This window comes from Neoarius graeffei, chromosome 2 (assembly GCF_027579695.1).
Source record: "Neoarius graeffei isolate fNeoGra1 chromosome 2, fNeoGra1.pri, whole genome shotgun sequence".
In the NCBI taxonomy this organism is placed as follows: Eukaryota; Metazoa; Chordata; class Actinopteri; order Siluriformes; family Ariidae; genus Neoarius; species Neoarius graeffei.
In genome coordinates, this window is record NC_083570.1 from 121,879,466 (window position 1) to 121,894,221 (window position 14,756).

The 14,756-nt window shown below is 40.7% G+C and overlaps 3 protein-coding genes across 6 annotated transcripts in view; all 3 read right to left on the bottom strand.

Annotated features, from left to right (window-relative positions):
• LOC132882234 (4-galactosyl-N-acetylglucosaminide 3-alpha-L-fucosyltransferase 9-like) overlaps positions 1 to 14,756 on the bottom strand; it is a 150,601-nt gene that overhangs the window by 93,090 nt on the left and 42,755 nt on the right. The gene's annotated exons all lie outside the window — the stretch shown is intronic.
• Positions 1 to 14,756, bottom strand: part of si:ch1073-440p11.2 (4-galactosyl-N-acetylglucosaminide 3-alpha-L-fucosyltransferase 9) — a 36,877-nt gene that overhangs the window by 15,420 nt on the left and 6,701 nt on the right. The gene's annotated exons all lie outside the window — the stretch shown is intronic.
• On the bottom strand, positions 1,052 to 14,417 carry LOC132882233 (actin-binding protein WASF2-like). 2 transcript variants are annotated; one of them, XM_060915493.1, is made up of 13 exons: positions 10,885 to 14,417; positions 8,633 to 8,657; positions 6,036 to 6,227; positions 5,830 to 5,920; positions 5,174 to 5,283; positions 4,810 to 4,920; positions 4,592 to 4,648; positions 4,430 to 4,498; positions 4,012 to 4,173; positions 3,033 to 3,089; positions 2,399 to 2,622; positions 1,617 to 1,776; positions 1,052 to 1,508 (listed from the first exon to the last, which is right to left on the bottom strand). In XM_060915493.1, the coding sequence occupies exons 3-13, from the start codon at positions 6,223 to 6,225 to the stop codon at positions 1,363 to 1,365; spliced, it is 1,377 nt and encodes a 458-aa protein (XP_060771476.1). In that variant the 5' UTR covers positions 6,226 to 6,227; positions 8,633 to 8,657; positions 10,885 to 14,417; the 3' UTR covers positions 1,052 to 1,362. The 2 variants fall into 2 exon arrangements, with proteins under 2 accessions (XP_060771476.1, XP_060771475.1); XM_060915492.1 differs by lacking the exon at positions 10,885 to 14,417 and having other exon boundaries at positions 8,633 to 9,693.

Sequence of the window (14,756 nt, forward strand, 5' to 3'; positions counted from 1 at the left end):
TTGGTTGATGAGCAGAACCTGACATGGTTGTCGTCTTCTCCTGTAGCTTATCCACCTCACGGTTTGATGTGTTGTTCATATTGAGATGCTTTTTCTGCTCACTACAGTTGTAGAGTGATTGAGTTAATATATCTTTCCTGTCAGCTCAGAGCAGTCTGCTCGTTCTCCCCTGACCTTATCACCAGGTGTTTCCACTCACAGAACTGTCACTCGCTCGGTGGTTCTCACACCATTCTGTGTCAACTGTTGTGTGTGAAAATCCCAGGTGATCAGCATTTTCTTAAAAACCGCAAAGCAGCCAATGTGTTACCAAGAACCCTGCCCAGATTAAAGCCACGGAGATCAGAGATGAACTGAAGCTCTTGTCCTGTATCTGTAGGACTGGGTGGCACAGTGGTGGTTAGCATGGTCGCCTCACAGCAAGAAGGTTCTGGGTTTGAGCCCAGTGGCCGGCGAGGGCCTTTCTGTGTGGAGTTTGCATGTTCTCCCCGTGTCTGCTCCGGTTTCCCCCACAGTCCAAAGACATGCGGTTAGGTTAATATGAGACGGCTGTGGGCTGAGGTGCCCTTGAGCGAGGCACCGAACCCCCAACTGCTCCCCGGGCGCTGTTAGCATGGCTGCCCACTGCTCTGGGTGTGTGTGTGTGTGTGTTCACTGCTTCAGATAGGTTAAATGCAGAGAGGAATTTCACAAGTGTGTGATGAATAAAGTTGTGCTTTCTTTCTTTACACATCCCAGATAGCAATAGGTCAGTGGCCCACTGGCGGCCCACCAGTGGCAGAGTTGTCGGTCCAACGGCGGCTCCCACCAGTGGCCCACTGGCGTTTTGCTCATCGGTTCTTTGGCGGTCCGCCGGCGGCTCAAAAGCGGTTTCAGATAAAGGGCCGCCTTTTTACCGATTGTTACCCACCATTTTTTTAATAGCCTTATTATGGCCATATAATTCAAACAAGGCATTAAAATGAATATAAATGGAATTCAATTTATGATCTAAATTAATATAAATGTATACATGTAAACATATTATCCCACAGACTGACCACACATAAGGTTCAATACATTTTGTTTATTTTTAATGTGTTAACGGTTTTTATATGAATAAATAAATAACTAAATAACAATTAATAATTTATAATATCACATTTAAAGACCAGCCAGGTTCAATACATTTTTGTTTTTTCAATGTGTCTACGGTTTTAAATAAATAAATAAACAAACAAATAAATAACAATTAACAACGTCACATTTAAAGATCAGCCAGGTTCAATATTTTTTTTATGTTTTTACAGTTTGAAGTAAGTAAATAAATAAATATGAACAATTTATAATAAATATATAATACATAAATATAAAATGACTAGTTCAAATATTCCCCATCTCCCCATTGCCCACTTTTTTCTGCCTGTCTTTTCTCCCTCCCTCTCGGTCAGCTGCCCCCTTTAGGTACTTCGCAACTTCTTTTTGCAGGTCCTCTTCTGTTGCTGTGTGCACCACTCTCCTAACAGCTCCTGTTGTAAAACAAGGAGTAAGTAAGAAAAAAAATGCTTTTGCCAGGGGTTGTAAATACTTCACAATAATGATTCAAAATGTAAAAAAAGTTTTTTTTTTTAGCTTACTGTGTAACACATTCTTCAGGTGTAAAGACTTGAACGCCACCTTTCCTCCAGCACCAGTCCAATTTATTTGAAGCGCCAGGGACTTCCTCAAAATACGGCCCAACATCCTCTTCACCGCGTCTTTGGTGGTTTTCCCCCCCAAAACAGCAAGTATGTTCACCTGGAATACAAAGACCAAAATTACAATGGCATAACATTCAGTCAAACATCTTAGCTGTTTGATAGTTCATCTGTAACCTTCAAATACAGTGGGTATGATGTTGAAAATTGGAAACATATATATGATTTATTGTGCACACATCGCTCCCCTTGGGAATGGGATCAATTTTAGCAATGCTCAATCAGTGGGATCACCTGGCTCTCGCCAGATCTGTGTGTTTCCGCACAGCTTTATGAGCTACTCGTGGATCTGGGTGGATTTTCAGATTTACCCAGGCAGCCTGACCAATCCGGCTCGCAGGGCTTTCATAGATGTAACATTGTCGACAAATCACTTAATTCAGGGAGAGGTGTAAAATGAACTCATTTCCAGAAATGTTACAGTAGTGCTTTAATTGTCAGACAAGTGTTTTTTCCAATCATGTGCAAGGATTTTTAATAAAACATTTGGAGAGCTAAGCCAGAGACGGTATTTTAAGACAGGAACTTTGGCTAAGCGCACTACGGCCATAGTTACAGATAAATGTTTGTGGAGCAACTCAGAGCAACATTCATCACGAGAGCCAGGTTAAGACTTGTATGCCTTCAAATTCATATTGCAACATTTTAAAATCCAGACTTACCAGTTGGTTTTTCAGGTCAATGTCAGACCCAAGCTGCCTCTCCAGCTCCTCCAGTTCCTCCAGGTTACTGAGGGGCATGTTGGTTTCCTGGACGAGGCAAAGGTCTGCCACACCAGCACCCCCTAGCTTCTGCAGAATGGCCGTATTTGCAGCCACCTGCTGCTTAACCTCCTTAACCTCCTCCTCAATCGTCCGGAGGTGCTGCAGAACAAGTCTGCAAAAATCTATGAATCAAAGACAACAGATTAGAAATGGTATAAGTATAGATGTAGTAATTCAGATACTTAGTTTCCATTTACACAGCTTTCAAACAACATCAACATCTGTGTTACTGAAATTGACATAATCAAGGATGAATGTATGGTGTCCTTCTCAAAACAAAAACAAACAAAACTTTCATAGCCCCTTAACACACGCCATTCCACCAAAAGGACGCTGTAATGGCCACTGAGAAAAACTTTACTGCCATAGTACCACTATGACAGTGCATAGGGCCTTTAGTAATACATTACGACTTGGTCATTGCCATTCTGGTAACAGCTATTCGGCTAATTTATAACAGGGGCTGTATCTTAAGGGGTTAGTCTGCTTCTCCTTTAATATTGGTGCCAGATAAATGATAATTCAGTTCTACCTTGCTGGATGCTGATTTGCTGATTTGATGGATGATGCTGTGCCTGACTGGTAAACTCTGTTGAACAGATTGGAAATGTGGTTAGTAAATAGTGAGATGGTGCAATGCTATGATTACACTGAATGCAATGTTATGGCATTATACTTAACTGATACTTTTGTCCAAAGCAACTTATAAAATAGAAAATGAACAAAGTAACATACACTGCGTTCCAAATTATTATGCAAATGACATTTTTCACTGGTTTTCCAAAATAAATAACTAAATGACAAGTCATCATAATTTTCCAAGTCATCAACCGTTAGAGTACAAAGCAAATGTTTTTGAACGAACCTTCCAACTCGCAGCTTCAAAAGTGACTTGTTTGTTGCTTTGTAATAGTATTTTATCATTTACTCTCTTGTTCTGATGTATTTATCTGGAAGAACCTTTCTTAATGTGCCTTTATCTGCACAAACCTGTGTGCGCTCTGAATCAGCTACACATCCAGTAATGCAACTTGAACTGTAAGATTTTTTGATTGAACTAGGTTTTGATTCCAGTAATTATCACCTGCTAATGCTTCAAATTTCATAAATGGCCATTTTCAGTTCTTTACAAGAACAACATCTTTTGAAACTCTGCTTTGCATAATAATTTGGAACAGTGCATTTTCAGTTTTTCAATTTTTAAAAAAATACCGTTATCATTGGAAGGTTCGTTCAAAAATATTTGCTTTGTACTCTAACGGTTGATGACTTGAAAATTATGATGACTTGTCATCTAGTTATTTATTTAGGAAAACCAGTGAAAAATGTCATTTGCATAATAATTTGGAACGCAGTGTACAGTGGGTATGATAAGTTTACATACCCCTGTTCAAATGCCAGGTTCATGACATAAAATAGTTTGTCTTTTTTGTCATTTTTTTACATCATGAACACCTGGCATTTGAACAGGGGTGTGTACATTTTCAATAGGCACTGTATTATGTATTTACCTCCATGGCTGGATGTTCGAAAAAGAGGTGACTTCGATGGAAGCTGTGGTGGTGCTGGCAGAGGTGAAATCGTTGGAAGCTGTGGTAGTGGTGGTAGAGGTGATGGTGGTGGTAGAGGCAGGGTGGTGGTGGTGGGGAGCTGTGGTGCCTGACTGGTAAACTCTGTTGAACAGATTGGAAATGAAAAGGCGTGTTTAGTGAGATTATTACGGCAATGATTATTATTGATTATTACTGCAACTTTTGTCCAAACCCAAAGCAACTTATAAAGTACACATATGAGTTTACATACCCCTGTTCAAGTGCCAGGTTGTCATGACGTTAAATAGTTTCTTTTTGTCATTTTTTTTTACATCATGAACACCTGGCATTTGAACAGGGGTGTAGACTTTCAATAGCCAATGTATTATGTGTATACCTCCATGGCTGGATGTCAGAAAAAGATGTGAGGTTTCCAACGGGGGACTGGCTGCTTGGTTGGACAACACTGCAAACAGAGTGAAAAGACACATGATATACAAGTATTCATGGTAATTAGAAGACCAAATCATGGTACTAAGTACACAGTGGCCAATATTACCTGCAGGGTAAGTACTGGTCCTGGTGACTGAAGGGGTTCTGTGTGATTGACTGTACACTGTTTGAAAGAGATTAAGACTTAAATGGTTATCTAAGAAGCATATTCATTGCAGTACATTAATTACCAATTACTAATTAATTTATGAGCATTAGCAGTGGTTGTACCACCTGATATCAGAGCACAATAAATGACATTGACAATGACATTGACCCATTTACCTTCATGGCTGGGTGGGCGCTGTGGTAGTGGTGGTAGAGGTGGGAGTTGTGGTGGTGGTGGTAGAGGCAGGGTGGTGGTGGTTGGGACCTGTGGTGCCTGGCTGGTAAACTCTGTTGAATAGATTGGAAATGAAAAGGCGTGTTTAGTGAGATGATACAATGCTATGATTACACTTAATGCAATGGTATGACATTATACTTAACTGACACTTTTGTCCAAATGCAACATAAAAAATAAACAAAGGAAGATATGCAGAAGGCCTGTGTCAAATGTGGGTGCATGAAATGTAAGGCAACACAAAATGAAAAGTAACAGAGACCATGAAAAAAGAAAAATGAATTTCTTTTCAGAGATATCACTAACCTGAATTTGGTACAGAAATTTTCTCTGGCAGTCGCCGAATTTTTGGAGCCGGAGGGAAATAGGGACAGTCATCTTCTTCATCACTGGATTGGATGAATTTCATGTTTGGCCTAGAGATTACACAAGTTACAAAATGTTAAAGAATGTGACATTGAGGGCAATATCATTGGTACAAATAATATTTATGGTTAGTTAAAAATATAGAAAAGGCTATATAAACCAGACAAGTAGTCTGGTTTATATAGTCCACTTCCTTAGTTCACCTTGAAGAACCCTTATGTTGATATTTCTAGTTTCAGGATATGACCTCATGTCTGCCAAGCAATGTAGGTCGATGTAGAACATCGAACAGGAGGCTCCTGCATGTTGGTTACTTACTCAGATGCCATGATTCAGCTTCACCTCACTTTGAGAAGTTTGTTACCTCATCTAAGCGAATCCAGTATTTCTTTGCATAAATGACCAAAGTAATTAAATATTGTTGTATTGATTGAGTTGACTTAGTATTTATGCATATTTTGATATATTTGTGAGTAATTCAGTAGTTATTTGGTAGATTGTGTCAAACCTGTCTAGATCACATGCTGCCTATGTAATTCAGTCAATCTACCTCCGTTTATATATTAGTGACTAGTATGATGCAAATATTATCTTACTTTCTTTTTCTTTTCATGGTCTCCTCATCTGTCTCCAGCTTCTCTCCTCTTTTTGCTTTAAGGTAGTGGCCGTGGGCCTTTTCGTATGTGTCTACATAAAAAAAAACAACAATAGCAAACAAGCAAAATTCAAATAGTTGAATTGTCTCCTTTTCTCCCAAATCAAAATGCTGCATTATGATATTTAAATATACAACCGAGCCTACCTTTAACTTTAAGCACCTCAACTGGATGAAGTGTCCAACAGTTGGGGTCAGGGGTTTCATTTTGTAGGGCAGCCTTTTTTACCTTGTCCAGCGTTTTAAAGGGAGGCCAGTAACATTTATCTTCTATGAGCCATGAAACAGGCACCACAAAAAACAAGCCCTCCGCGGGGAAGGAAACGACTACATACATTTCTGTGGAAAGAAGAAATAGTTACACTTAAGTGGGCTTGCCAAGGCATCTTAATAATCAATTCCTACAGCTACAGCATTTCCTAAATGAGATGGGAAACCTGAATATATCACCTGAACAAAATTGTGATTTGAACACTTACACCAACATAAAAAACAGCAATCCTACTGATGCAACATTGGTAGCCCAGCAAAGCCATCCTTAACTGGAAGGAGGACATATTTTCTCTCTATGTGTGCAGCTAGAGTGTGATGCAGTTGAGGTGTCAGGGCAGACAGATGGTAGATGCCAACTTCAGATGACTCGAGTGGGTAGTCAAAGAGGTTGCAGAGCTTTGAGAAGGACCTAAACACTATGTGCACTTCTGCCTTGTTGTCAACTATGATGTTTTCGATGACCACTATCCTTCCCCCCGCTAACTCCACACAACTGTCACTTGTTGAGACCTGAATGATGACCCTCTGAACATGCATTCTTTTAAATTGTTTTATGGCAGTAAGATGCGGTGGTACAGGGCCACTGTAATGTTCCATTGTTAGGCCTGACTCGATACTTAGACACTCACTGGACTTAAACCTTTTTTCAGACAAGCGACGAATGACCTGCTCTAGGGGCTTGTTGGGTTTCCGGATCGTTGTTTTTAGCTGGCCGAGGAAATTTTCGAAAGGGAAGCAGGATATGTTGTCTAACGCTCCATATGTCTTTGTTTCCTCACTGAGGTGGAGTAAGGCATGCATATTGTACCCAATGTACTCCCTACCATACAGTTGGTTGCAGTGTTTCACAAATGCCAAGAGTAGACTGTGTGCATAGTCAGCATAATCTCCCACTAAAGATACACTAAGTAAAATAGTCATGGCCACAGACAGCAACATGAAGTTGTTGTAAATTGCTGCTGGTACTCTGCCCTTTAAGCAAGCTGGCCCAGTGTATAGCAGGAATGAGCGAAGCTCAGTAGCTTTCCACCTCTCAAAATCAGTAAGAGTTCGGGGCTTCCGGTTGAATTCAATGGGGAAATATGAGCGATAACCCAAAAGCGTAGTTGACACCTCCTGCACGACAGCTGTACCTACTCGAGTGTGCAATGGCTTCCTCATCCAGAAGTATAACAGTTTCCGCACTACCCCTAAGCACACCACATGCATATAGTCATGAGGAAACTGTGTGACTATTCCAACTGACAAAAGATTGAATGGACTAAATCCTGTGAAATGCTGCTCATCACTAAACTCATCAAATGTTTCGCTGTCCAGTCTAGGTGGTGCATCTGATTGTGGAAAGGTCATTCTTCCTTGGTATGTCACTCCCTTTTGATGGCATTTGTGACAACTGTAGAACCCAGTGTGTCCCTTTGACCTTCGGATAAATGCCCGTGCAGGCGCGTCACAGACCACTGCTGACAATGCTATAGCGATAGAAGCACCCTGGTAAAAAAAGCCATCTCTCTCAAGAACACGTGCGTCACTGACAAACTCATCTAGAAACTCTAGTGTTGTAGGTTTCTGATTTCCAAAGTAGATCCCGATAACAAATGGCTCCCTGTTTGTCTGTACCCGATTCTCAAAACACTCAATGAGCCCTAAAATAGGCCAGAACTGTGCATTTGAGCTTTTATAGAGGGGCAGGCCATCTATGTTCACTTGGATTGTTAAAGACGGGCAAGTCAAAGGAGTTTTTTTGTTAGCAAGATGAGAGGAAATGCCATGATCGAAGCCAAAATGATAGTAGCTACCGCCTGAAATATTTTTAACATGATACGTGGTTTTTGTTTTTAGTAACGTTCTAGGATTTTTTGGCAAGCCATGCAATTTTCCAGAGAGAAAAGATAATAAATCTGCCAAAGCAGCATGGCTTATCCTTCTCCTAACTGCCCATTGAGCAAGGTGACTTCGTGTGTCTTCGCCTGAAGAACAGATTTCCTCACTGCCATCACTGTCATGTGCATGTTCACTGGACTGTTCATCCTCACTCACTCCACCACTGCTCTGTCCTGAATGGACCTGCTCACTCACTCCACCACTGCTCTGTCCTGAATGGACCTGCTCACTCACTCCACCACTGCTCTGTCCTGAATGGACCTGCTCACTCACTCCACCACTGCTCTGTCCTGAATGGACCTGCTCACTCACTCCACCACTGCTCTGTCCTGAATGGACCTGCTCACTAACTCCACCACTGCTCTGTCCTGAATGGGCACTATGTCCTGGTAGGGGTTCTACCCCACTGCCCCCATGAGTAAATTGGACCTCAGTCACTTCATATGACACCCCTTCCCCCCCACACTCTGCTGAAGAAGTTAGGCCTATACTCAGTAAGTCTGATTCAACGCCTTTAGCAATCCTTCTTCTCTTACTCCAGTAACTAGACATTGCGCCACAAGTGTTGCCTATAAATTACCCCAAATTACCTTACAGACTTGTACTCTTGGTGACCTGTAAAGGGAAAAGAGACAACATATCACCATCTGTCTTATTACAAAGCTGCATCAACATTCTCTCTCTCTCTCTCTCTCTCTCTCTCTCACACACACTCTCTCTCTCTCTCTCTCATCACCTAGGTTCACAAAATGTTTTTTATACGTTTCTTTTTACTACGTTCATAAACATTAAATATGTGAATCAGCATTTGGGATCATGTTGAGTGGCGTATATTTTAAATTCTGTCAAATACATATGTCGTGTTTTGGTTACAGCTTACTGCATAACTGCCGGTAGAAGAAGGCCTACCTGAAATATTGATACTGTGATACTGTGATATTTCGGTGCACGACATTGAAGAAGAGTTGGTGTAAGGAGTGAGTAAAGTCACAGCCCTATTATTCCTTAAAATTTCTGTGGTAAAGTGAACAGGTTTACATGCCTAGTCCTGTTCTTCCTTCTTTATAATTTTATACTCGTTCACGTCTAGTAGCCTGTAGAACAAATCACTGCTGGCAATACACTGACACTGGCTGGCATTTGTATCATTTCCAAACGCTTCAATTCAATGTTTTAAGGGTTTTTAAGACCCCGCGGGAACCCCGATGTTGTCTACACATCAGTTGCAGTAGCTGCCTCAAAACACCAGCGGATGCAGACATGAACTCCAGAAACAAAACAATATCGGGGCGATAGCTATGATAGCTAGGCTAACAACCATGGACAGCCAAGGCGAGGAAAGTTGCTGTGCTGACCTGAAACTTTTTTTTTTTGTCACAGGACAAATGTTAAACCCCATCTGTCATCTATTAACCAATAAAGTTGCCTTCATTTTTAAAAAGTCGGACAGGTTTGCCTAGCAAAGGCTACATCAATCTACATGCAAAACTGATTGTCAGTTAGGGTAATGAAGAATTAGTAAGTTTAGTGTTAATAAATTAGAGATTAGCGTTACTGAGGTAAATGTTGGTGTTATTGAGTAAAGGTTAGTGTTATTAAATAAAGGTTAGCATTATTAAGATAACACTTAGCATTACTGAGGTAAATGTTGGTGTTATTGAGTAAAGGTTAGTGTTACTGAGGTAAAAATTAGTGTTATTAAATAAAGGTTAGCATTATTAAGATAACACTTAGCATTACTGAGGTAAATGTTGGTGTTATTGAGTAAAGGTTAGTGTTACTGAGGTAAAAGTTAGTGTTATTAAATAAAGGTTAGCATTATTAAGATAACACTTAGCATTACTGAGGTAAATGTTGGTGTTATTGAGTAAAGGTTAGTGTTACTGAGGTAAAAGTTAGTGTTATTAAATAAAGGTTAGCATTATTAAGCATTACTGAGGTAAATGTTGGTGTTATTGAGTAAAGGTTAGTGTTACTGAGGTAAAAGTTAGTGTTATTAAATAAAGGTTAGCATTATTAAGCATTACTGAGGTAAATGTTGGTGTTATTGAGTAAAGGTTAGTGTTACTGAGGTAAAAATTAGTGTTATTAAATAAAGGTTAGCATTAAGATAACACTTAGCATTACTGAGGTAAATGGTGTTATTGAGTAAAGGTTAGTGTTACTGAGGTAAAAATTAGTGTTATTAAATAAAGGTTAGCATTAAGATAACACTTAGCATTACTGAGGTAAATGGTGTTATTGAGTAAAGGTTAGTGTTACTGAGGTAAAAATTAGTGTTATTAAATAAAAGTTAGCATTAAGATAACACAGCATTACTGAGGTAAATGTTAGTGTTACTGAGGCAAAAAAAGTGTTATTTCATAAAGGTTAGCAATAATGAGGTAAAGTTTAGCCTTTACTGAGGTAAAGGAGAGTTACTGAGGTAGAGGTTACCATTATTGAGGTGAAGTTTAGTGTAATTAAGTAAAGTTTCATGGATAGAATTTCTAGGCACAGCCAAGGGGCAGAGGGTGTCTTAATACAGGCGAGTACACTTTCGGATAGCCAAAGTAATTTCCCCCCTTTCTCATATGTGAATAAAAACACTTCACCCCAGGTGCATATACGAGGGTGATATGTAGGCTACTTTATTTATCCTTCGTTGGCTAATTATGTCAAATTGGTAAGCCATCATGTCCGTTTTCTGAACGAGTCCTAATGAATGAGTTTGTCTCTGTCTTGCTGTCAGAAACGTCATACCACAACAGTTCACGAAGTTTTGAAGTGTAGGCTAGCATTACGTTTACTATAGTTTTTGTATATGATAATTTTAGAAGAGATAAGAAGATGGTGTACTTACCTAGTCCTATTAAGTTGTGGCTGGTTCTTCCGTCCGTTGTCGTCTATGGGTAGCGGTCCTTCAGCGGTCCAAGGATGGCGAGCCGCCACTGTCTTGCGCAGTGGATTCGAATCCTCGCGCACCATCGCGGGGCGCCAACCAAAAGCCACTCACGCCCCGAGCTGTGATTTGTGCTAGGCAGCGGCCCGACTTCGGACCACGGCTGGCATACCACCGACGGCTTGCCGTCCAAAAGCCACCAGTGGTCCACTATATACATGCTAGCTGGGATTGTGCTGCTGCTGCTGCCACGTGATTGATGAGATAACTGCATGAACGTGCAGGTGTTCCTAATAAGTGGACAGTGAGTGAGTATTAAAAGTATAATTTTCACATTAATTCTACCTTTCATTTACAAGAGTTGCCACAGTGTTGATGTTTTTGTGCTTAGAATCAGAAAAATAAATCACGTTAATGTAAAGCGACGAGATGTTACTCATATAAGTGCCCACAAGGTGGCGCCAAAACGCCGTCAATGACCCACATCGACCCACGTTCCCTAATTACTCATCTTTTCCTTAAATTGGAGCTCGACCCAAAGCACGCCCGGCGGATCGATCATCTTTATCCCTGAGAGAATTAAAGCGAGGTGCGGCTCGGTACAAAAACACACTGCGACGTTTATTCACGATAAATATACAACTTTAACGCGGAATGAAATATTAATACTCACTCTGTTCCGAAAAAAACAAACCAAAGCAAATCCGAGTCCAGACTGCGAGCTCCACTTCACCTGCTTTGGGTTTTAGAGCAGTCAGTGTTTACCTGATCATTACCTGAGATGCTCACCTGCCAGGTCTCCTCAAGCGCTCATCATGTTCAACAAACAACCTATACACACCGTCATGGACCGAACTCAAACCTCAACAATAACAACACTCAGCTCGTGCCACAACCAGCTTCTGCACTGCGCATGTGCAAGAGCACAAACATCTCACGCAATCATAGGTTAGATTGATGGTCGCGTGCGCCAGAAGAAGTGCACTATGTGGTTGTTGGTGTTGCTGTTGTTTTTGGTGGTTTAACGACAAAAAAATGATATTTTAAAATATCAAAACAAATGACATCTTGTTTGAAACCTGCTTTAGAGAGAATAATCTCATCTCACCTCATTATCAGTAGCCACTTTATCCTGTTCTACAGGGTCGCAGGCAACCTGGAGCCTATCCCAGCTGACTACGGGCGAAAGGCGGGGTACACCCTGGACAAGTCGCCAGGTCATCACAGGGCTGACACATAGACACAGACAACCATTCACACTCACATAGAGTCACCAGTTAACCTAACCTGCATGTCTTTGGACTGTGGGGGAAACCGGAGCACCCAGAGGAAACCCACGCAGACACGGGGAGAACATGCAAACTCCACACAGAAAGGCCCTCGCCGGCCACAGGGCTCGAACCCGGACCTTCTTGCTGTAAGGCGACAGCGCTAACCACTACACCACCATGCCGCCCCAGAGAATAATCTATTAAAGGTAATAATGTTTACATGAACACTCATCACTGCTGCTATTATTCAGGATTAAACCTGAGGTCAGATAGGACAGAGATTTTCTCTACACAATCAATCATTTATAAAATACCTGCAATTTCTGTAAGAAAACCAAACTTGTAAGAAAAAAAAATATTGTCACATATCACCATGACATGAGTGTGTTTACTCAGTGGTGACAGTAACTTTTATTTCTTGCCGGTATATTATTTTGAGTCATAGTGCGCGTGCCGAAAAATACACCTAATTATTTATTATTGTCTACTTATCAAGCATTCACTAGGACTTCTTATCACTCAGTAGTACTAGTATAGTACTTTATCACACTATCACTCTTTCATCCACCTGTATCAGTTTTTGATTATAAATAAATTGCAAACACATCATTATTAATCTGCGGTTGGTTGAAGAGAGCAACTGGACTTGCTTGAAGATTCTTGAAGACGTTTCACCTCTCATCCGAAAGGCATCCTCAGTTCTGTCTGACTAATAGGGAGTATCCAGTATTTATCCTCTCATGGATCATCATAGAATCAGAATGCTGATGGCTGCATTGTAGGTGGCTGATAAAAGATGTCATAGACGCCCACCTCTGTTCAGTGATGGTCGTTTCAGGTTGACAAAAATGAACGATCCTCTCTGGCTAAGATGTCTGCCAGTTTTCTGGAAGTCCTCTCATACTCCCGCACCAGTCGAAGGGATCTCATCCCAAAGTGCGTAGAAACATGTCTGTGAAGATTCTCAGTCATCCAGGTACGTAGTAATCTGTGGTTGGTAGAAGAGAGCAACTGGACTTGCTTGAAGATTCTTGAAAACTTTTCACCTCTCATCCGAAAGGCTTCCTCAGTTCTGTCTGACTAATAGGGAGTATCAGGTATTTATCCTCTCATGGATACCAACCACAGATTACTATGTACCTGGATGACTGAGAATCTTCACAGACAAACACATCATTTCAACAACACAATCGTTTTAATTAAATTTTTTTAGCTGAACAGTTCAAAACTAACTTTTCATTTTGGACATTGGACACAGAACAGTGTAACAGAACAGAAAAGTGAAAGTTTTTAGGTAAAAGTTGTCCTCTCTTCCTTATTTTATCAAATATATCGTTGTGGTTTTCTGTTGGTGTTTTTTGGGATTCTTTGTATTTTGCCACGGGTGTGTCGGAACGTTTGAGAAAGTGCGTGTGTTCTACAGTAAGTGCGTGTGTTCTCAGTGCACGTGCCATGCATTGGGAGCCTAGTTACTCTGCTCGCTCCAACCAGACAGTAATCTAGAATCTTTGCCCCAACTTCCACTCGATTTACGAATTCTGATCAAAGTAATTTTTAAATAGCCTATCATGAAACATTAACATGTTTCTTTATATGCCTTTTTATTTGGGAGGCTTTGCAACTAACGTCTGTTGCTAAAACACTTTGATTACCAGCTGCGCACGTTATTGCACAACATCTGGTTAAGCCGTACACGCGCTGTAGCTCGCTCGTTGTTTGTCCAGTGAAACACTGCACACATAATAGAATATTGAAACATCAACATATGTTTCTGTATATGTTGTTTTTTATTTGGGAGGCTTTGCAACAAACGTCTGTCTACTAAAACACTTTGGATAGCAGCTGCGCACGTTGGCGCAAGATGGTTAAGCAGTGGCTCGCACTATCTCGAATGTTGTTTGTCGAGTGAAACACGGAAGGAATTGACGTTAGCAGGTGTGTTGTTATGCTGAAAGTGTTTTTTTTTTTTTTTCAGAGACAGTATATTTTTCTTTTCGGCACGGCCAAATCTTTTAGTGGTACACCGGACCGGCCAAGACCAGCTTATTTTCACCCCTGGTGTTTACACACACACTAATTAAATAATATTAATTCGTTCTCCTGAGGATATAATGTCATTAATGTCCTGGTGTTGTATTGTCATTATTTTTCTTTACTCTTTTACAGCAGATACAGTGCCTTGCAAAAGTATTCACCCCCTCAGTGTTTGTCCTGTTTTGTCGCATTACAAGCTGGAATTAAAATGGATTTTTGGAGGGTTAGCACCATTTGATTTACACAACATGCTAACCACCTTAAAGGGGCACATTTTTTTTTATTATGACACAAACAGTAATTAAGATGAATAAACAGAAATCTGGAGTGTGCATAAGTATTCACACACACACACCCCAAAGTCAATACTTTGTAGAGCCACCTTTTGCTGCAATTACAGCTACAAGTCTCTTGGGGTATGTGTCAATTAGCTTAGCACATCCAGCCACTGGGATTTTTGCCCATTCCTCAAGGCAAAACTGCTCCAACTCCTTCAAGTTAGATGGGTTGTGTTGGTGTACAGCAATC